The sequence below is a fragment of the Lactuca virosa genome, chromosome 8, assembly GCF_052849685.1.
Source record: "Lactuca virosa cultivar CGN04683 chromosome 8, Lactuca_virosa_CGN04683_v6, whole genome shotgun sequence".
Lineage (NCBI taxonomy): Eukaryota > Viridiplantae > Streptophyta > Magnoliopsida > Asterales > Asteraceae > Lactuca > Lactuca virosa.
The window spans coordinates 140,545,607-140,569,407 of record NC_136433.1 but is presented as its reverse complement, the minus strand read 5'-3'; the positions used below and the strand labels follow the sequence as shown (position 1 = coordinate 140,569,407).

General features: G+C 36.3%; 3 protein-coding genes across 4 annotated transcripts; 1 reads left to right on the top strand and 2 right to left on the bottom strand.

The window, feature by feature from the left end:
* Positions 1 to 337: 337 nt before the first annotated feature.
* On the bottom strand, positions 338 to 3,081 carry LOC145128955 (S-adenosyl-L-methionine-dependent methyltransferases superfamily protein). 2 transcript variants are annotated; one of them, XM_079063721.1, is made up of 9 exons: positions 2,864 to 3,081; positions 2,103 to 2,258; positions 1,875 to 2,001; positions 1,724 to 1,785; positions 1,315 to 1,473; positions 1,072 to 1,216; positions 926 to 997; positions 728 to 836; positions 338 to 634 (listed from the first exon to the last, which is right to left on the bottom strand). In XM_079063721.1, exons 2-9 carry the CDS (start codon positions 2,197 to 2,199, stop codon positions 533 to 535), a joined length of 873 nt encoding a protein of 290 aa, XP_078919847.1. In that variant the 5' UTR covers positions 2,200 to 2,258; positions 2,864 to 3,081; the 3' UTR covers positions 338 to 532. The 2 variants fall into 2 exon arrangements, with proteins under 2 accessions (XP_078919847.1, XP_078919846.1); XM_079063720.1 differs by having other exon boundaries at positions 2,103 to 2,209.
* A 455-nt stretch (positions 3,082 to 3,536) lies between these two features.
* On the bottom strand, positions 3,537 to 6,288 carry LOC145129499 (uncharacterized). The gene has a single exon (XM_079064247.1). The coding sequence runs from the start codon at positions 6,223 to 6,225 to the stop codon at positions 3,886 to 3,888; it is 2,340 nt and encodes a 779-aa protein (XP_078920373.1). The 5' UTR covers positions 6,226 to 6,288; the 3' UTR covers positions 3,537 to 3,885.
* Positions 6,289 to 12,540: 6,252 nt separating this feature from the next.
* On the top strand, positions 12,541 to 14,637 carry LOC145130889 (uncharacterized). Its single transcript, XM_079065643.1, has one exon. It carries the CDS (start codon positions 12,541 to 12,543, stop codon positions 14,635 to 14,637), a length of 2,097 nt encoding a protein of 698 aa, XP_078921769.1.
* The last annotated feature ends 9,164 nt before the right edge of the window (positions 14,638 to 23,801 follow it).

The window sequence follows — 23,801 nt, the reverse complement described above, 5'->3', positions numbered from 1 at the left end:
ATGTATTATACTCGAGGGCCATCAAACCGATAAAATATATATCTTATACTATATCCCAAACCCCAAACGCTGCTTAAACAGAACTCTCCATCCTCATTGGAATCTATTATTTAATTATAATCCCAAAAATCAGATTTCTTGAAAACCATATCCTGAAAGAGTCTTGTATCAACATTTTACATGAATTAAAATCATATAGACATACATATCATAATTCGTATTAACTTTATTACTTAATTATCAGTTCAGTGTTCTAATTTCGCAACCATGTAGATTCTTGTAACATTGACCATAACATTAATCTTTTACCATATCAATAATCCTCCTGTATCACACATGATTTTAACCCTCAACCTATTGACTGAAGAACACCTTTCCAACAACTTCTGATACTGTTAGGCCACATGGAACAGTGTCTAACTTTCTTTTACATATTCAAAGTGTTCAACATACAAATTGAAGCTAAATCTTTAGCAACTCCATCTTATTAACTTGAAATAAATTTGAATTAGAGTCTAGAAAAAAAAAACATCTAAAATTTCACCCCAGAATGGATTGCCACCACTCCTCCCACAAGATTCTCATACTCCACCTTTTGAAATCCAGCCTCCGCAATCATTGAAGCAAACACCTCCTGCAAATCAATTACACCAAACCTTAACAACATTTTTTTTTTGTTTTCATTAAGGTTGCTAGGGTCAACATTAAGTCAAACTACGTAACACACCTGAGGAGGAAAATGTCTAACACTTTCAACCAAATACTGATAAGAATCACGATCTCCTGCAACTAACTCTCCTACAACTGGAATAACTGAGAATGAATAGTAATCATACCTGTATCCAAAAAGAAAAGAAAAACAATTAATAAAATAAACAAATAATGATATAATAAACACTCAAGTACAAGTTCAAAGAATACTAACAGTTGCTTGAAAACTGGAGCTTCGACATGGCTGAGTTCAAGACAAAGGAATCTCCCTCCTTTCTTGAGTACCCTGATAAAAAAATAAATATTTATAAAACTTTTTTCCCAAGTGTGTTTTGTTTATAAAAGAAATTTAAAAAGTACCTATATGCTTCAGCAAGAACTTTTTCTATGTGTGTAACATTCCTAATACCAAAAGCAATAGTGTAACCATCCATTGAATCATCTTCAAAATTGAGTTTTTCTGCATCTCCCTCAACCCATATGAGAGACCCCTGTTCTCCAAGCCCTACATAAATTTGGTAAAAAAAAAAAAAAAAAATTAAACTTGCCTTTATGGGTGATATATAAAATTACAGTTTTACCACTTAAACAAGAGTTAGTTACCTCTTTGTTGGGCTCGTTTTTTACCAACATCCAACATATTTGGATTGATATCACAAACATAAATCTGAGTTTCTCTCTGCAAATCATCTTCAAGTGTGTCTTCTATGGCTCTGCGATTAACACTGTTGATTGTTTCTAGAATCCTAAAAGCAACATCACCTGTATGTAAAAAGAAATATTATATTTCTTGTAATCTTAGGGCGTTTTTGTCTTTTTGTTTCCATTAAGTGATGTATGGAATAGATAAAGTGGTGAATGGAGAAATGATGTCTGTATGGGGAAAGTGTTGTATTAACAACGAGTGATTCTTTTTTTGGACTAAATGAACCTTCTGATTATGAGCAAATGACCGTTTTACCCTTCTTTCGTGAAGTGATGCCAAATAACAAATACAAAGAGACAAACTAACCTGTCCCACCAGCTACATCAAGATGCTTCATCCCAGGAAATGGACTCAATTTTGAAACCAGTCTGAAAAATGTGCAAACATAAAAAAAACAAACCCTAATAGACAAATGAAGGAATATTTTTTAGAAAAAGTAAAAAATGTTACTATTTACCTATCTTTCCACAACCTATGCAATCCACCACTCATCAAATCATTCATGATGTCATAATTTGATGCAACCTTGGTGAAGACATTCCCAACCAGTTGGCTTTTTTCTTCTTCATTTACTTCTTTAAATCCTGCAGTGTATTAAGACACCATTACAGGGGCTTATGATTGTAAAAATAATAGATTAATCAGAAATTATAAATAAAGAAACAGGAAAGCAAGGTTGACTAACCAAAGCTAGTGGCATGAGAATGCAATGTAGAAGCAGGAGTGAACATGGGTAACAGCTTGCTCCTCAATAATCTCCTAGCAACCACTCTGAAGGCCATTCTTTCAACTCTATCAAAGTCAACAAACAGATTTTGACTTTGTATGTTAGACGGGATACCTTTAAAATAAAAATCCTTACTTCAATGTTCTTGAAAAGAAATATAGATCAAATTAAGCATTATAGCAATTACTATGAACAGAAAATGTTTGTGACAAATTGGATAACTTTTGCATTTGAAAACCATGAAAGCCATGAAAAGAAGACATGTATTCCCCATATCATTTATGTTATCAAATTAAAAAACAGAGTAAGGAGCAGAGGGCGATTCTCAAACAATACACTATTCTATTATTCAATTAAAGGAACAAGAAATCACCTCACCTTTGTTTCCTGTTCTACGCCCTACTTGGACTGTTAAAATGAAAAAAGTGGAACCGAAAGTTTATAAAACATCCATTCTATCTTCTAACCGGACCAAAGTTGACTGAAACTTAACATACAAGTTTAAAAAGTTCCATAGAAGTGAATTAATTTTTTCAGACATTTCATCAAACACCTTGCCTGCATACTAAACAATGATCATAAATGCAATTTCAATCCAGCCAGTTATGTATATGGCATAGAAAATACTACAGACTACACCATCTATAGCAAGAAAAGAAATTCGTATTATGTGAGAAAAGGGCGATATTTAATTTCTATCGGTGAAAATTGAAATATACCACAATGTAATAGGCGTTTCCGGAGACGTAGGCAGAAGGATTTGCAGTCGCCGCCGTGCTAGAGGAGACGAGAGGCGAGAGAGAAGCAGAACTGCAGAAGTGAATCAGTGATGCTGTTGTCGTGTCCGAGAAGTGAATGAAATAAACACAGAAAGCTTGATGGGGTGGATCGGACCATTTCTTTGGTTAATAGTGCCTTTTTCACTACTAACTTCCTTCAAAAACATAACCGACTTATAAATTCACATATGCCACGTGTAACTTTTTTTTTTTTTTTCTACAAAATACAAATAACAATAACATATTTTACGTTTTTATACAAATAAACTTTTACTCTATATTAATAAATTTACATTTTGATACTAATCTATAGATAAAATTACATAAATGGTCCTTGGTTGGCAAATCGTCTGCCTCACCTACTTGTCCCTTGCAGCTTATTTGATTGTAACCTTTATTTCCATTAATTCTTGCTGTATGTAACAATTATATATGAACATAAGACTTTTAAGTCTGTAAATCTCGTTTCTATGGTATGACTTCGAAGTAAACATGTAATTTAGGGTAGCTAAGTTGACTAAGTCATCTCATTTCAAGCTGGAAATCTGGAACAAGTTGTTCGTAGAATTAATGGATACACATAAACTTAGTTGGATATGCTATGAACTCAATATATAGAAATGGAGATTTTTATTACAGAATAATAGATCTTTGTTCACATATAAATATAAAAATGAATGAAAGTATGCTACATTTCCTAATTTCCAAAGTCGAAGTATACATGAAAATATGACAAAAAGTATAATACTTGAACACAACAAATTAAGTGATTAATTTCACAAACAAATTAAACGAAAGCCCCTAAAAAAGATCACGCCCAACAGAACCTTCAATCTCAACTCCTCGTATTCCCAAAAAGTTTCAGACTATGCACGATATCTTTGATTTGAAGGAAGATTAATGGTGAATGTTAAGTGTGTATGTATGTAATGTGTATAGGTTTTGATTTGGATTCGGTTGGATCAATAGTAGGGGATTACAGGTGGTGGTGGAGAGGCGTAGGAAACTCCGAACACTGGTGGAAGAGGCAGGTTATCGAAAGGTGGTGGTGGTGGGAGTGTTGGTGGTGGAGGAGACGGTGATTGTTGGGGTGGTGGCTGATGCCATTGTTGTGGTGGTGTATATGAATGATGGTATGTAGGTGATGGTGGTGATCGAGTTTGTGGTGGTTGGTGGTGCCATTCTTGTGGTGGAGGTGGTGGTGGGGATGAAGAGGGGGTTTCACATGGTTGGGGAGGAGGTGGCGGTGGTGGAGTGCAGTCAGATGAGGATGGTGGTGGTGGGGATGAGTAATGTGGAGGTGGTGGTGGTGATGAATAATGAGGTGGAGGTGGTGGTGGTGAATGGAGAGGTGGAGGTGGGGATGAGTACTGTGGAGGTGGTGGTGGTGATGAGTAATAAGGTGGAGATGGTGGTGGTGAATGAGGAGGTGGAGGTGGTGGAGATGAGTAATGTGGTGGAGGTGGGGGTGAGTATTGTGGAGGTGGTGGTGGTGGTGGTGGTGGTGATGAGTAGTGTGGTGGAGGTGGTGGTGATTGCGGGGGTGGAGGTGGTGGTGAACAAGGAGGAGGTGGTGATGGTGATGGCGGTGGAGGCGGTGACGGAGATGGAGGTGGTGGTGATGGTGGAGGTGGTGACGGAGACGGAGGTGGTGGCGATGGTGGAGGTGGTGACGGAGACGGAGGTGGTGGTGATGGTGGTGGAGGTGGTGACGGAGACGGAGGTGGTGGTGATGGTGGTGGAGGTGGTGGTGAATGGGGAGGAGGTGGTGGCGATGATTGTGGTGGAGGCGGTGGTGGTGGTGGTGGTGATTGTGGTGGTGGAGGTGAATGAGGAGGTGGTGGTGGCGGTGATTGTGGTGGGGCAACACGTGTTACAGGTGAAGATTCAAAAGTTGGAGGTGGTGGTGCATGTCGATTGTTTGGTGAGACTTGCCAAGTCGGAGGTGGTGGTCGAAGGTTGGGTTTTGAAGAACTTCTATCCGTAGGCGGCGGTGGAGGACGTGACCTCATATTTGGTGAAGTCTCAAAAATAGGAGGCGGTGGAGCAGCCTTGACTTTTTGCCTTGGTGGCTGAGACAGTTTTGGAGCTGGTGGAGCAGGCGGAGTTCTTCTCCTAGACTGAGATTCCGACTTAGAGCGCGGTGGAGATGGAACTGGAACCGGCGATGGAGACACACCACACTGCAACTTACTACAATCAACAGGACGTGCATCACCAGAAGAACACTCCCTTCCGGAACGTTGATTCGCTTTCCCAACAATACAATTCTTACCATCATCAAACACCTTGCCACCGCCACCTCCGGTGGCAACACATGACGGCGCTTCTCCAGTAAAGTAATTGTTAGAGAAAGTAAAGTTTTGCAACCTGGGTAACTTACAAATACTGTCCGGCACCACCCCTGTCAACTTGTTATGTGCCACATTCAGCTGCTCGACACTCCTCATTCCGGCTATCGCCGCCGGCAACGGCCCTTGAAGACTGTTGAAGCTCACGTCGAAAACAGTCACCTTTTTCAAAGCTCCAATTTGCACCGGCAAACAGCTCGTCAAATTGTCGTTCATGAGAATAATCTCATTCAACGTCGACCCCATTTGTCCAATACTCGCCGGAAGACACCCACCGAGATCGTTGTTGGCCAAAACAAGCACTGACACCGGCGAATTACCCAAATTCGGAGGAATACCGAACTTAAACCGGTTATCGTTCAAGAAAACTGCATCAAGATCCTTATCGAAAAGTTTAAATGGAACAGACCCTTCAAATTCATTGAACCGGAGGTCCAAGAATTTCAACACCGGCAACGATAAAACCACCGTGGGAAAAGCCCCGACGAAACGGTTGTTGCTTAAATCAAGCTCGAAAAGGAGCTTAAGCTTCTTGAAAGTTTTTGGAACAGTGCCGCAGAACCGATTGGAGTTAATGTGGAAGACAGCGAGGTCTGTTAGAAGGCCGAGCTCCGGTGGGAGGTAACCAGCGATATCAGCATGGTTGAGGTCAATTCCGGCAACCACTCTATTCGAGCTGTTTAACAAGGAAGGAGCACAGAACACGCCGCCGTAGGAACAAACGGCTGGGCCAGTCCAGTTGGCGGTGAAGTTGGACGGGTCGGAAAAGATGGCGGTTTTCCATGCTTGAAGAGCAATGTATGCTCTCCGGAGACTTGGATTCTCGAAAACAAGATTGTTTACATCATCTGCGTCATTGTCATTGTCATCGGCGGCGGAGGTGACGTGGAGGAAGGCGGCGGAGACGAGGAGGGTGAGAAGGAGGAGGAAGTGTAAGCGCGGCGGATGCATATTTTCTGAGGGAGAGAGAAAGAGATGTGTGTATGAGAAAATGGCCCAACTGGCCAATGCGTGTTTTCTGTTAATTCCCTCAATGTCTGTATATAAAGGGGATTTATTAATATTATTTTTTTATTAAATTCAAATGATTTTGTATGAATATTTTAATTATTTTTAGAACTAATATTAGAGAAATTGATTCACCTGCCACCCAACCCATGTTAAGTTCCTTTGCTTCCCTGGCTTTTTTCTGTTACTTCCATTCCAAAACTAAAAATGTTTAAATAAATAATAATAAAATGAAATGAACAACATTTTTACTTACATTCACGAGTAACATGTGTATAGCCTAGGTTACACAAATAAATAATTAAAAATTGTAATTTATAAGCTGTTGTAAACTATAGTAAATAGTTATTAAGTATTTATTTTAAAAACAATTATAAATCCAAAATTACAATTGATTATTTATATTATGTGATTACCGATTAATATCATGTTAAGAAACAAATAGTAGAACATATTAACATGATAATTTGTAGGTCATAACATAGTAACACGGTTTGGATGGATTTTGTTGGTGCACCAATTTTCTTTTTAAAGCCATGTATATTAAAGTTCAATTTTCTTTTTAATAAATACAAAATCAAATCAAAAGTAATATCATCGTAATCATGTAATGATTTACAACATGCAAAAAGGAAATTAGACTGGAAACTAATTTACTAAAAAGTAGAAAGTGATCCCTTTAGAAACAAAAGACTAAGAATTTTAAATATTAAATAATAAATATTTATGGTTTTGTAGAAGGCACCGGCAAGAATAAAAGTCAGATAATCATCAAAGGGACAATATGACAACCCAGCACGTTGCCAGAATTTAGAGGGAAAAGAGATTTAAATATTCAATATCAAAAACACACAATAAATAAATAAATAAGTATTTAATGTTAGTAATTCAAATTGAACTTTTTTCATACATCTTTATACTAAAAAAATAAGAAAAGAGTTATAAAATTTTGTCAATATTTTTTTTACGAAATTAAATTAGTATTATTTAGTTTGACATTTATAAAATACATATTTTTCTTAATAAAATTTATGCATACCAAACATTCCGTGAGTTTTAGTTACAATAGTCAGAAGTAGTGGAGGGTTTGTACTTTGTAATGTTATGAATTGATTAATTAATAATGAAAAGAACAGCTTTCAATACTCTTGAAATATTGTAAAAAAGAGTTTCAATGCTGTTTTAATAAAAACTAAAACACATCAATTAAAAATGCTAACATTTTATTAATAGGAGTAGTAGGAATCCACTTAGTAGGAAGGAGCGGGACCCACGAAAACGGCGATTGTTTTACGCGTTTAGGTGGCGCCGTGACTGACGGCGTCATGAGAATATTTCATGTTGGCATCATCCTCTTTGTATTCTAAAAGTAGAAACTTTTTTTTTTTTTTCCTTTTCATCTTTTACATATTCTAAAGAATTTACATGGTCCTAAAATAAATAAATATATAATTAATATTAATAGAAATCATTTTAACTCTTAAAATTTTGTATATGAACACTTCTATTGGTTTCCGTTTGTTGCTATTTTATTACTAACATTGTTAAAAATAAACGTTAAGTCATTATGAAATAATTATTTTGTGCACATTACAATCCACATATTCTGTAAATTTCATACTTATTATTTGTTATTTTTATTATTAATTAATTATTTTTAATATATGTATTTATGAAGATTATCCATAAAAATAAAATAAAATAATTTAACCGAAATTATAATATTTACTATAATAACAAGAAGACAATTTCTTTAATTTACTCAAAATATACTAACATAGATATGTATTGGGTTGGGCCAAGGCAATGTTATTTGTGGGACATGACTCATGAGAATATTGTAAATCATGGCAAGTTAGAGAAATAAGACATGAGAGATATGGGCCAAGAAGAGGAAGTAGGTCAAGGTGTTGATTTAGGCTGCTGGGATATGATCAAGATTCAACAGTAATTTCCGAAATTTTTTGGAAGTATGTTTCTAAAGCGAGGACAATGCTTTGAAAATTTGAAATCAAATTAACTAATTACAAATAGTTAGACAATTATATATCTATTGTAGAAATTATGGTCATATAAATGTTATTATTAGTTTTTGAAACTTTAGGAGTGTTTAGTAGGTGTTAATCGAATATGATTCTTTTTTTTTTAAAACTGATTTTCAAGGATCGGTGTTTTATTTATTTCTTCAAAAAATATAATGATATATGCTATAATTATAAATTATTTTTATTTATGTATACTTCAATGAATACTAATCTTTTTAAAACTTTCAAACCTCTAGCTAGATTGAAATTTTATTTATGTATACTTCAATGAATACTAATCTTTTTAAAACTTTCAAACCTCTAGCTAGATTGAAATTAAATAAAATACTTTTTGTGATATATATATATATATATATATATATATATATATATATATATATATATATATATATATATATATATATATATATATATATATATATATATATATATATATCTGTGATATATTATGGTATCTAGTTTTTTTTTTTTTTTTTTTTTTTTTTTTTTTTTTAAATTGTTTTGATCATAGATAATTCTTTATTAACTATTTACATAAAATCTGTATTTTGAACAAAATAATTATTTAGATGTAATTTATAATTACGATTTATTTTTATTTAATTGAAAATTGTTTTTATAAATAATATTTGTTATTATTATTTATTAATTTTATTTTATTTAGTTTACTATTTGTTAATAACAAACAAATTTTTTGAACGGCTATTTCAAACTAACCAAACATAATAATGAAATATATTAATTCATTCTATTATTTTGCTCACTTTATTAAATTGTTTATTCATTTTTTCAATATCCGATAACATTATATATTTTTACCTTAGTAAATAAGAAATCACAATCACAATCATGTTTTACTAAATAAATAATTATTATTATATTTTAAAATTACAGTAATTATTCAAAGTTCAAACATTACCTAACCTTTTTTTAAGGTGAAAAATATTACAACATAATGGCCGCCAGTGGACTTGAAAATAGATATTGCTTTCTTGATGATGCCAACATTTAGAAGAATATAATTATTTTTCCTCACTCTATTTTTCCTTAAAATTTGATTGAATTTTTATAGAGATCTTTTTCTTTAAATGCGCAAGAAGACTATGGGAAAAATATTTATGTCGAAGGTCCAATCATCTCTGATGACTCTATCTTCTATATATCCAACTCCCCGACTATAACCATTGGAACTAAATTTGGTGAGAATTTAATGATGAAAACGATTAATAAAAAAAGGAATGGGGAAGTATGACTTTTGCTTTGAAAAATGTGATGCTTCTCATTCTAATCATTCTAAAAAATTGTACTTAGGTATGAATTCTGAAATATATATTATCTTATATTGACTTCACTACTAGAAAACATTGTGTTTTCCTACGGAAAATAGCTACGGAATCGCTACGGATCAGCTACAGAATGGGATGCCCTAATTTAATAATGGAATAGCTACGGAGTAGCTACGGATTCTACTCCGTAGCTATTTTGTAGCTAATTAGCTACGGCATAGCTACATAATAGCTACAGAAGCATAATCCGTAGCTAATTAGCTACGGAATGGCTACAGAATACCTACGGACACTAATTACCTACGGATTAGCTACGGAGTATGCATTCCGTTAGAATTCCATAGCTAATCCGTAGCTAAGTAGCTACGGATTTTTCTTATTTTCGATTTTTCGGGCAACAAACGTCGTTTTTTTCGCTTCGTTTTTTTCACACCTTTACTATACATGATCAACTATATTTTCACCAACTTATAGCTATTAATATCGTTCATAAAGTCGTGTGCCCCTTCGGGATCAAGTACTCGTTCCACAGTTTAACATGATAATGCATATACTTTTCACCAACTTGTGATGGATTATGTTTGTATATGTATATTTATATACATGAATGAGTTGTGGTATATGTGTACGTGTATATGTGTATGTATACGTGTTTGTGAGATGTATGTGAACGTTATCATAAGCATTATAGTGTTAAACCACTAAACGAGTAATGGATCCCGTATATGCACACAACTTTATAAATGATATTAATAGCTATAAGTTGCTGAAACTATAGATAATCATGTATAATAGAGGTCTGAAAAAAAAACGGAGCGAAAAAAAACAAAGTTTGGTGCCCGAAAAATCGAAAATAATAAAAATCCATAGCTAATCCGTAGGTAATTAGCTACGGATTATCTATATTTTCGCCAATTTATAGCTATTAATATCATTCATAAAGCTGTGTGCACATACTGGATCCATTGCTCGTTTAGTGGTTTAACGCTATAATGCTTAGGAATACGTTCACATACATCTCACAAACACGTATACCTACATCATGATGATGATGATGATGATGATCATCATCATCATCATCATTATCATCATCACCATCACCATCACCATCACCATCATCACCATCATCATCATCATCATCATCATCATCATCATCACCATCACCATCACCATCACCATCACCATCACCATCACCATCATCACTACCACCACCACCACCACCACCACCACCACCACCATTACCCGTTTCATTGTTTAACGTTGTAATGCTTACACATACATATACACACATGCATATACATAAGCACACACATACACACGTACATACTTATACAAATATACAAATTTTCCATAATTATCATATTTTTTCATTATTTAATTTATACATTAAACGTATATTATTTTTAATTGTTTGTTTGTGTGTTAAACACATTTTTAATTGTTTGTGAATATTATTATTATTAGGACTATTAGTATAATTTTTAATTGATTGTGTTTTAAATATGTAAAAACAAAACGATCATAAAAAGGTTTAAGACTTGAATATTGATAATAATAATAATAATGATAATAATAATAATAATAATAATAATAAATCGAAAAAAGAAAGTGTATAAAACTAATAGGAGACTAACTCAGCAAGGATGTGGCATGCCCGACCGGATGGTAAGTGTGTTGGTTAGTTATGCCCAAGATGCGAGTTCGATTCTTACCCCACCCCGTTTTTCTTTATATTCTAGAAACAAAATAAAACTAATTGGAGTCTAAACTATTAAGGATGTGGCATACCCGGCCGTTTGGTAAGAATGTTGGTTAGATGCGCGTGAGACTAGAGTTCGATTCCTGCTGCAACATTTTTTTTTGCTGGCCGTAGCTAATTCGTAGCTACGCCGTAGGTGTCTTTTAAATGAAAAATGCATCCCTGCCTTTTCTGTCTTCCCCCTCTCGCAGCTATCTGTTAAGACAAGAACAAAAGAAAAACGCGAACTGCTCTCTTTCTCTGGTGGCCGACGAGCTCTTCCCCTGGTGGCGACGCTCCTTCCTCCTGCACCTTTCCGTCGTCGACGACACTGCCATTGCCGGTGCATCTTCCCTGCTGCATTTTCCCGTCGCCGACGCCAACAAAGGTAAACCGTAGTTTTTTTTTTCTTTTTTGTTTCTTTTTAAAAATTACTTTGTTTTAGGTTAATTTTGTTAAATGTGAGCTGGTAAAGTTGATTTTTTTGTTGAATGAGAGGTTTTAGGTTGATTTTTTTGTTGAATGTGATGTTTTAGGTTGATTTTGGTGTTTAAGATTTGTTAAAATTACTTCCTCCTGCACTTTGTTGAATGTGTGGTTATAGATTTGTTAAATATGAAATATAGGTTGAATTTGAGGTTTTAGATTTGTTAAATATGATATATATGTTATATAAAAAATGTTAAGTTAATTTGTTAAAAATGTTAGTTAAATGTTTATATATGGATTTTTAGTTAATTTAAAATGCATATTATGATATTGATCATTTGTTGAAATGTTAGGTTAATAGTATGTTATGAAATTTTTTATGGATTTTTGTAACTTGAAATGTGTAGTATGTTATGTATCGTTAGTTATATATATTAGATTAAATGGGATGTTACACTATTATATTGAAATGTTAGAGTTCTAACATTTTTAAATCGAAATGTAGTTTTAGATCAAAATGTTGTCTAATAGAGAATTTATGTACACGAAGAGACTCGATAGTTGTCGTTTGTTTAATCCGCAATGGCCACATTATGTCAATTTGTTTTTGGATTTTGCTTACACGAACACAACAAACATCCAACGTATTATTAGGGAAGGGGTGGAAGTTTTTGAAATTAGATGTCCGTGTGTGAAATGCAAAAATATTTATTACCACGCGAGAGAATTAGTTTTTAACCATCTTATTGCCCGAGGATTCATGAATGGTTATTCACTATGGTATTTACATGGAGAAAAATATCCAACACTAGAGATTGGTCAATGTTCAAACCCAATATCAGCTCAACACGTGGTTCAAAGTTCAAATCCTGAAACGGGTCAACACATTAATAATGATTTTGGTGATTATCGTAGATACGAGGAGATGGTCATCGAAAGCATGCATCAACCCAAGGCTTCTTATTATCAACAAACACCACACCACCCAAATCTTGAAGCCCAAAATTTTTATAAAATTTTGAAACAAGTGAGTGAGCCTTTATGGGACGGGTGTACAAAAACTTCCACACTCGCCCCCACCACTAGATTATTGGACTGGAAATCACAATCTAATGTTTCAAACACGTCATTTGATAAACTACTTTCGATTGTTAAAGACATTCTACCATCTGGCGAGAAGTTTCCTAATAGCTTCTACGAGACCAAGAAAATGTTGAAGCCACTAAAATTGCCTTCAGAACGGATTCATGTGTGTATAAACCATTGCATGCTATTTAGGGGCCAGTTTGCTGATCTGGATCAGTGTGTAGTATGTGGTGAAAATGGATACAAAGACAGAGGAAGGAAAGTTCCTCATTTGGTCTTGACTTACATGCCGATTGGACCGAGACTTCAAAGGCTCTTTTATTCAAGGAAGACGGCCAAACATTTAACTTGGCATGCAGATCATTCAATAGATCCAGAAAAGATGATACATCCCAGTGAAGGTAAAGCATGTAATCATTTTGACACAACATATCCTGATTTTGCAAATGAGACGCGCAACATTCGTCTTGGGTTGTGCACTGATGGGTTTAGTCCTAATAACTCAAACACAACTCCCTATTCATGTTGGCCGGTGTTTATCACTGTTTACAACCTACCCCCTTGGTTGGATTTTAAACATCAGTACATACAACTTCCATTGATCATTCCTGGGAAGAAGAGTCCCGAACAGAATTTGGATGTTTTTTTACAACCTCTGGTGGAAGAGTTGAAGATGTTGTTCACAGATGGCATTGAAACTTATGATGCTCATCGAATGACCAATTTTCAAATGCAGGTTGTACTTCTATGGACAGTTAGTGACTTCCCTGCTTATGCAATGTTGTCCGGATGGAGCACTCATGGTAATTTAGTGTGCCCATATTGCATGCACCAAACAGAATCATTCCGGCTTGTCAACGGACAAAAACCGTGTTGGTTTGACTGTCATAGAAAACATCTACCCGAAAGACACGTTTTTCGAAATGATACGGTTAATTTTTTAAAAGGCAAGAAAGTGAAGGGTCATGAAGTGCCTGTTCCGTACCCAACCGGAGAATATATTTGGGAGAAAATCCAACATTTTCCCACTGTATACAACGGTACACCCTATGGTCCAAATTATGTAAAACCACATGGTTTTGGTATTACACATAACTGGGTAAAGAAGAGCATCTTTTGGGAGCTTCCATATTGGCGTCACCTGTTGATCCGACACAACCTTGATTTGATGCATATTCACAGGAATTTTTTTGAAAATATGTTTCAGACTTCGATGGGTACCTCAAAGTCCAAAGACAATATAAAGGCAAGAGAGGATATTGAGATGCTATGTGATCGAACTATACTAAACCCTATCAGGGACAACAACAGGAAGGCTAGGAAGAATCGTGGAGATTACACATTGAAAAAGGACCAAGTTCAAAAAGTATGTGAGTGGTTGAAAAAGCTCAAATTTCCTGACGGGTATGCATCAAATATAGGAAACTGCGTAAACATCAAAGATTACAGTTTCTATGGTTTCAAAAGCGACGACTGTCACATGTTTATGCAACGGTTGCTTCCCCTAGCTTTAAGAGGGTTTGTTCCAACAAAGATATACGAGGTCGTATCAGAGATATCTATGTACTTTCAAGTATTATGCTCGAAAACGTTGCATTTTCAGGACATGTTCGATATGAAATGCAATATTATTCAGACTATGTGCAAGTTGGAGCAAATATACCCTCCGGGCTTCTTTGATTCAATGGAACACCTAGTCATACATTTAGCTGATGAAGCTATTGTTGGTGGTCCGGTACATTATAGATGGATGTTTCAATACGAGAGGTAATCAGATGTTTTAATATCATATATCTAACATTTTTAAAGTTATTTGCGGTATTCCTAACACATCGTCCATACTTTATAAATATAGGAAACTGGGCGTAACTAAAAGAAGAATAAGGAACAAAGCAAGGGTTGAGGGTTCAATAGTCAACGAACATCTAGTGAATGAACTCGCTACCTATTATTCGTTATATTTTGACCCGACGATTGAGACACGCCATAATCGAGAAGCAAAAAATTTTGCACTGCGAAGTCATAAATTTTCTAGTGGAGAGGCTCCACTTAGCATCTTTGTTGTCCCTTCAAGAAGATTATATGAAAAAATGACAAGCTTGATGGATTTTGAGCATTCTAACACTTCCTAAGTGTACATGCAACCCTAATAACCTTGGATCTATGTTTGTCTAATAATCATGCAAAGTTGAGTTCCAAGGTTATATTCCTATCTAGCATACATGGGGAACATTTTTAACTTGAATGAAAGATAGAATAACTTACCTTGTTGTTGATTATGATCCTTGAAACCTTGTGAGCCTAGCACCCCAAGTGTGGTGCCTCAAATGCTTCACACAACACCAAATGCAAAGGAGTAAACTTTGAGAGAATCTTACACTTGCAAAATCGGCTCTAGCCCTCTTGTTTCTTATGTGTAGCATATTTTGGTGGAGAATGGGTTTCTTATATAGTGTTGACACATCTAGGGTTACACCATGTAAACCCTAATGTGTCATGACTCTTCATTTCCATGACCCATGGGTTTGTAACTCCCATGGAGCATCCTATGGGTGGAACCCAACTTGATAATCCATGGAGCCTCTTAGCCCACTATATAAGATATGGAAGATTTACATAATCTACCCATATATTTAATTAGTTATCTTTTGATCACTTAATTAATTCTAAATTAATTCTTGATCAAACTAATTAAATAATATTATTAATATATTAGAACTTATAATATATTAATAAACCATAAGTGTTATTTCTCTCATTTTAGTTTATCTAATTGCATGGTGCCATGCAACCCAAATGGACCATGCCGGGTTGGGTCAAGTACATACCAGAAATAGTTATGGACTTAGACACCTTATCCAATAGTCTCCCACTTGGATAAGTCTAATAACTATAACAGCAATACTTCAGGAACCGATCGGCAATCGTAGCTCTTTCAAGGTCTCTCGGAACTGAGAAGATGATGATACGCCATTTAAGATAAGTGATCATATAATCCTCTGTTCTAGATATCAGCCGGACAAATACATGGAACAATGTCTTACTTATTGTCCAGCAGTTTGTTTCCCGATTTCCGATTTGTTTGACAAAGAACTTAATTGAACACATCAACTTAGTTCTGACCGGGCCCGGTACATAGGTCAAAACAAAATCATCGAGGGGCCCAGATATCAGCTTCTAATCCAAGAAGGAACAGATAAACTTCGACTCATATGTTTGTTCTACCACTCATTGAATTATACACAAAAGCACGTTTTATAACATCGAGTTACCAATGCGTTAACGTACAATCAATGCATAACCAACTCATAAGTAACAAATCATATCTCTAGGTTTGAAGACGTATATGATATTACTGTCTCACGATCACTCGAGATAAATTCCATGAAGTGATTCCAGCGAGCGTGGGTTGAGTCCAGTGCTCAGAACTTATGAGCACTCATGAGTGTTGTATCCATGTCCAACAACTTAGACCTCTGCAACCAATCATGACAGTCTTGATTCATACCTACTTCCGACATATGACCGACTGTGGAGGTTCGAATAATATGATATACCAAACATAATTATTCTGGAAGTCAAAACATGCAAAAGAAATATAGTAAACGATCGACAAGAGATAGCAACACTTTACTCATAAATAAAACACCTTTTATTCATCATCTAATGTCAATTACACTTTACAAATTTCAAGGTTATCTAACTACTAAATCTAATATCATCCTTCAGCCCTATGCTCCGAGCATGCTGGAGATGCTTAAACCGAGTCAGTCCCTTCGTGAGGGGATCTGCTGGATTCTCATCCGATGATACCCTCTTTGCCACGAGGAGTCCTTCTTCTATTTGATGTCTGATGAAATGGTATTTTTCTGTCGATGTGTCTGGATCTCCCGTGATCCCTTGGTTCCTTGGCTAAGGCAACTGCACTTTCACTATCACAAAAAATTTCCATTGGCTCTTTAATAGCTGGTACAACTCCAAGGTCTCCAATGAAGTTCTTCAGCCATATCGCCTCCTTTGCTGCCTCGCTAGCTGCTATATACTCTGATTCGCAAGTTGAATCAGCCACTGTCTCTTGCTTGGAACTCTTCCAAGAAATTGCTCCTCCATTTAAGGTAAAGACCCAGCCTGACTGAGAGCGGAAATTATCCCTATCAGTCTGAAAGCTAGCATCACTATACCCTACAACTCTCAAGTCTTCACTCCCACCGAGGGTAAGGACCCAGTCCTTAGTCCTCCGTAGGTACTTGAGGATATTCTTTACCGTAGTCCAGTGTGCCTTGCCAGGGTTCCCCTGATACCTGCTAACCATGCTCAAAGCAAAGGCTACATCAGGTCGAATACACGTCATAGCATACATGATCGATCCTACAGCCGAAGCATAAGGTATTCGACTCATTTCTGCTATCTCAGCCTCAGTACTAGGGCTTTGTGTCTTACTCAATCTGGCATTACTCTGGATGGGTAACTCTCCTTTCTTGGAGTCCTGCATGCCGAATCTCTTCAACACCTTATCCAAGTAAGTACTCTGACTAAGTCCAATTAGTCTTTTACTCCGGTCTCTCAAGATCCTTATCCCTAGAATATAGGCAGCTTCTCCTAGGTCCTTCATAGAGAAACACTTCCCAAGCCAGGACTTAACTTCCTGCAGAGTTGGGATGTCATTTCCTATGAGTAGTATGTCATCCACATACAATACCAAAAAGCTAACTATACTCCCACTAGCCTTGACATATACACAAGATTCATCTTCACTCCTAGAAAAGCCAAATTCCTTGACTTTCTCATCAAAGAAAAGATTCCATCTGCGAGGTGGTTGCTTTAACCCATAAATGGATTTCTCAAGCTTACACACTCTATTAGGGTACTCTGTGTTGACAAAACCCTCTGGCTGACTCATGTAAACATCCTCAGCCAACTTTCCATTAAGGAAAGCGGTTTTGACATCCATTTGCCATATTTCATAGTCATGAAATGCGGCTATGGCTAACAGAACCCTAATAGACTTAATCTTGGCCACTGGAGAAAAGGTCTCATCATAATCAACTCCCGGAGTTTGTGAGAAACCCTTTGCAACCAGTCGTGCCTTATAAGTGTGTACATTACCATCCATGTCGGTCTTCTTCTTGAAGATCCATTTGCACCCTACAGTCTTACGACCTGGTACATTCTCAACCAAGTTCCAAACTTGATTGTCATACATGGACTGTATCTCGCTGTCCATTGCCTCTTTCCACTTGGCTGACTCAGGGCCTGCCATGGCTTCCGCGTAACTATTAGGTTCATCCAGACCTATCAGTGTCTCATCACTGATAAGTGTATCACCTTCTGCAGTAATATGGAATCCATAGTAATGCTCAGGTGCATTCCTAACCCTTGTGGAACGCCTCAGAGGTACAGACTTGTCAATTGGCTCAACAGGAGTTTCCTCCTCAAGTTGAGTGCTAGGGTTTGAAGTTCCTTCACCACTTGACTCTTGAATTTCTTCAAGGTCAACTTGCCTCCCACTGTCTCCTTGGCTTATGAACTCTCTCTCTCGAAAGAAAGCCATCCTAGCTACAAAGACCACATTCTCACTAGGTCTGTAGAAGAGGTAATCAAAGGATTTCTGTGGGTAGCCGATGAAAATACACCTCTCACTTCGAGGTTCGAGCTTATCATGAGTCTCGCGTCTCACGAAAGCCTCGCAACCCCAAATCTTAATGTGGTCTAGTTTGGGTACTTTACCAGTCCACATCTCATGAGGAGTTTTTGCAACTTTCTTTGTGGGAACTAGATTAAGGATATGGGCGGCAGTCTCTAAGGCATACCCCCAAAATGAGATTGGTAGCAAAGCTCGACTCATCATGGAACGAACCATATCCAACAAGGTTCGATTACGCCTCTCAACTACACCATTCAACTGCGGTGTCCTGGGAGGTGTCAATTGTGAGACAATCCCACATTCCCTAAGATAGTCGAGGAACTCTGAACTAAGATACTCACCACCTCAATCGGATCGAAGCATCTTAATGTTCCTGCCCAATTGATTCTCGACTTCCTGTTTAAACTCTTTAAACCTCTCAAAAGTCTCTGACTTATGCTTGATTAAGTAGACATATCCATATCTACTGTAATCATCAGTAAAAGTCAAATAATAACGATTAGCATCCCTTGTGGCATGTTTGAAGGGCCCACACACATCCGTGTGTATAAGATCCAACAAACCTTCACCCCTCTCACAAGAACCTGTGAAGGGTGACTTTGTCATTTTTCCAAGTAAGCATGATTCGCAACTATCATCTGACTTTAGGTCAAATGACTCCAATACTCCATCCTTTTGGAGTTGGCTTATGTGTTTCTTGCTTATATGTCCAAGGCGACAATGCCATAATGATGCTTTATCCAAGTTATTATCATTAACAGAATCAATACACAATACATTATTTCCTAAGTTATCAACCACAGATACAGTTTCATACACACCATCACAAGGTAATGCTTTAAAATAAAGAACATTATTAAAGAAAGCATTAATCGAACCAACTTCATTATCAAATGAAAAGGTGAAACCTTTTTTACACAATGCATGAAAGGAAATAATATTTCTTGCCATTTCTGGCGAATAACAACATTTATTCAAATCTAAACTAAACCCACTACTTAGCGATAAAGTATAAACTCCAATCTTGGTGACAGGTGAAGCTTTCCTATTCCTCATGATTAAGTTTATTCTTCCATGCTCCACATTCTCACTTCTTCTTAGTCCCTGCAAATCAGAACAGATATGAATACCACAACCGGTATCAAGGACCCAAGAGTTAGAATGGGGTGAGTTATTAGATAAGATAGTGTAAATACCTGCATGGTTGGGTTTAACTTTCCCATCCTTCACATCTTGCTGGTACTTTGGGCAGTTCCGCTTCCAATGTGACTTTTCATGGCAATAGAAGCATTCAGCCTCTTTAGGGTCAGAAGAAGGAGTGACAAAACCTTTCTTGGTTCCACTTGAAGAAGAGCCATCAAGGGTCCTAGCCTTGGTACCCTTCGAAGAGCTCTTTCTCTTCTTCCCTCTACCTTTCCCGATTGCCAAAACCGGGGCAGAGTTTGGAGTAGGAGTGTTAACAACCGACTTACCCTTAAGACCTGTTTCTGCGGTCTTGAGGAGTCCCTGAAGTTTGCTGAGTGTGACCTCTTCCTTAGTCATGTGATATGTCATGCGGAATTGATCATAGCACGATGGTAAGGAGTGCAAAATGATATCTATTGCAAGCTCCTCAGGGAAGTTCACATTAAGCTTCAGCAACCGATCCACATACCTTTGCATTTTCTGCATGTGGCTCGTGACGGATTCCCCGTCCTTCATCATGGTTGTTATGATAGAGCATATGATTTCATACCTTTCTTGTCGTGCACTTTGATGGTATCTTTCCATCAGATCTTGGTGCATTTCAAAAGGGTAGAAGTCCTCATAGGACTTTTGGAGTTCCGCTGTCATGGTGGCCAACATGATGCATGCCACTTTTGTAGCATCCCTTTCATGTGCCCGGAAGTCAGCGATCTCCTGGGGAGTTGCAGTGGTCTCATCAATCTCCTTAAGCTCCTTGTCAAGGACATATTCTTTGTCCTCGTAGCGGGTAATCATCCTGATGTTTCTGATCCATTCATTGAAGTTGGATCCATCAAAAGTGACTTTCCCACACAAGTTCATAAGGGTAAAGGAGCCATTAGGATTAGAGCCAGAAGCAGCATTGTTTGAAGACATCTGAAAGAAGAGAACAAGATTAGTTTAGATATTAAGAGAGTCCTTAATAAAACACCCAAATGTAATATTAAAGCTAGGATCCAATCACAATATATTATAACTTAGAAGAGGTATGCCGTAATCCAAGCTATAACATATTTGAAAGGTAGGTGAATGACGATTCACCAATTTCCACCATGAAAAACGAAATATAAATATTAGGTTTTTAATTGGTTCTTAGAAATTCCTAGATTCTTTTGAGATTCAATGAACTTTTCAAAGGCATGTTTCAATCTCGAGTGTGCCCTCCAAGTTTTGTGACTGGGATACCGAGGATCACAAAACGAGGTGTGAAGTAACCATGCAAATCACTTGGTACCCTCAAGGTTTATCACTCAATCGATGTGCCGGTAAACCACACACGCTCCACCGATGCTATGGTAAACCTTAAGTCACCCTTTACCTACCTTGTTAAGTCCAAGTTAGTGTGCCGGTTAACCACACACGCTCCACCAACGACTTAAACAAAGTGTAAAGTGTAATTTCATGGATTAGCACCTTATTCACATTTTCCTAAAGTAACTAAGATTGGGAATTTAATAAAAGCATTTAGTTACTTTATAATATTCATCATACTTTTAATGAGAATTTATAAGTCCTTGTCTTACCCGTTCGGCTAACGACCCTCCACCGATCAAGGAAGCGGTGGGTGAGAGTGGACACCCATTAAGTTGCCATTTTATAGGCAACAACCTTATACCCCCCTTATAGACCGGCTTCGTGAATGAGGCGTACTAGCGGTAAGACAACTTGTTGTTATACATATATATATTAGTAACTTATAATATTATAAAGTATATGGGTTGAATTTTAACTTTTAAAATTCTAAGGGTTGGAACTAAAGTTTTAATCAAGACTTTACATGTTCCAAAACTTGAGGGCAAGTTTTGTAAACTTCCAAAACTTTTCATTTCTTATAAATTATGAATTAATTGAGTAATAAAAATGAAGACTCTTCATTTTTATAACTCTTGTGTTCTTTTAATGGCTTTAATAAAAGTGAGACTTTTGGTTTTCCATAACTTGAGGACAAGTTATGGACTCCATTAAAACACATTATGATCATGAATTAAACTACCATGAAGGTTACAAACAATTCCTATGATCATCTAATCTTCATAAGTTCAAGAACATGAATATGAACACTTTCAAGAATCAAAAATTACACTTAAAAAAAAACTTGTAATTTAACGATTTTTTTTCCAAGCTGTTTGCGCAAAAAAAAAAAAACAACAAACAAACCTAGGCTCTGATACCACTGATGGAATTTGAGCATTCTAACACTTCCTAAGTGTACATGCAACCCTAATAACCTTGGATCTATGTTTGTCTAATAATCATGCAAAGTTGAATTCCAAGGTTATATTCCTATCTAGCATACATGGGGAACATTTTTAACTTGAATGAAAGATAGAATAACTTACCTTGTTGTTGATTATGATCCTTGAAACCTTGTGAGCTTAGCACCCCAAGTGTGATGCCTCAAATGCTTCACACAACACCAAATGCAAAGGAGTAAACTTTGAGAGAATCTTACACTTGCAAAATCGGCTCTAGCCCTCTTGTTTCTTATGTGTAGCCTATTTTGGTGGAGAATGGGTTTCTTATATAGTGTTGACACATCTAGGGTTACACCATGTAAACCCTAATGTGTCATGACTCTTCATTTCCATGACCCATGGGTTTGTAACTCCCATGGAGCATCCTATGGGTGGAACCCAACTTGATAATCCATGGAGCCTCTTAGCCCACTATATAAGATATGGAAGATTTACATAATCTACCCATATATTTAATTAGTTATCTTTTGATCACTTAATTAATTCTAAATTAATTCTTGATCAAACTAATTAAATAATATTATTAATATATTAGAACTTATAATATATTAATAAACCATAAGTGTTATTTCTCTCATTTTAGTTTATCCAATTGCATGGTGCCATGCAACCCAAATGGACCATGCCGGGTCGGGTCAAGTACATACCAGAAATTGTTATGGACTTAGACACCTTATCCAACAAAGCTTTGACTGACAAAAATTTTCATAAGGCGCACACCTACATATTACTTAACTGTGAAGAAGTTAACCCTCACATCATGGAGTTTGATGAACTGGTCATGAAAACAAATCCAAACGAATCAGTTTCAGATTTAAGAGATAAATACTTTGCTGAATGGTTTGAGGACAAAGTAAGTAGAAATAGTTAAATCATACTGATTGTTATTTATGCATCATTAACCAACATAATGTGTATATTTTCAATGTAGGTAATGTATAAGACACCTGATGGAAGTGCTAGACACTTAGAAGTTATAGCTAATAAACCATCGAGACATGCTCATTACTATAAAGGGTATTTTGTAAATGGTTATAAGTTTCACACTCAACAATACGGTGAGGGTCGTATGACGAATAACTTTGGAGTATGTGTGAGAGGGGAGACGTATAATGCCGAACAAGAGTCAAACTACTATGACATATTGCAAGAGATCTTAGAGATTAAGTATTATAGCAGTGGACCCTCGACTGTTGTACTGTTTAATTGTATTTGGTTTGATAACAAATACGATGTAATAGTCAACAAAAACAAGTTGATTGATGTCTAACCCAACTCTTAACTTCAAACTGACGACCCTTTTTGTTTGGCATCACAAGCCGAACAAGTGTTTTATACACCATACCCTTCAATGATAAGGGAGACTAAAGATAAGTGGGCGGTGATCAAGACAAAACTAAGAGGGGTATTTGAAGTTACCGAAGCTGAAATGGAAGCAGATGAAATCTTTCAGGATGAAGAACGATTTGAGTCACCCCTTACTATAACTCATGCAGAACGATTGTGCCTAGCCTCAACTACAAATACGTATGAGCAAATATCTGACGACGAGAATGAGAGAATTAGGGAGGAAGACGAAGAAGTGGAAGATTTTGAAGTCGAAGATGATGAAAACACGTTGTATTATTCAGAAGAAGAATTTGAAGACGAAGATGATGAGGACGGATGTTAGGAGCATTGTCTTTTGTTGATGATAAGAACATTGTATTTGTTGATGTTAAGAGCATTATCTTCTTTTTTAAAACCTTAAAATTAAATGTTGTTTTTGTAATGATTTTGGTTTGGACATATTGTTCTTTTAAACATTTCTTT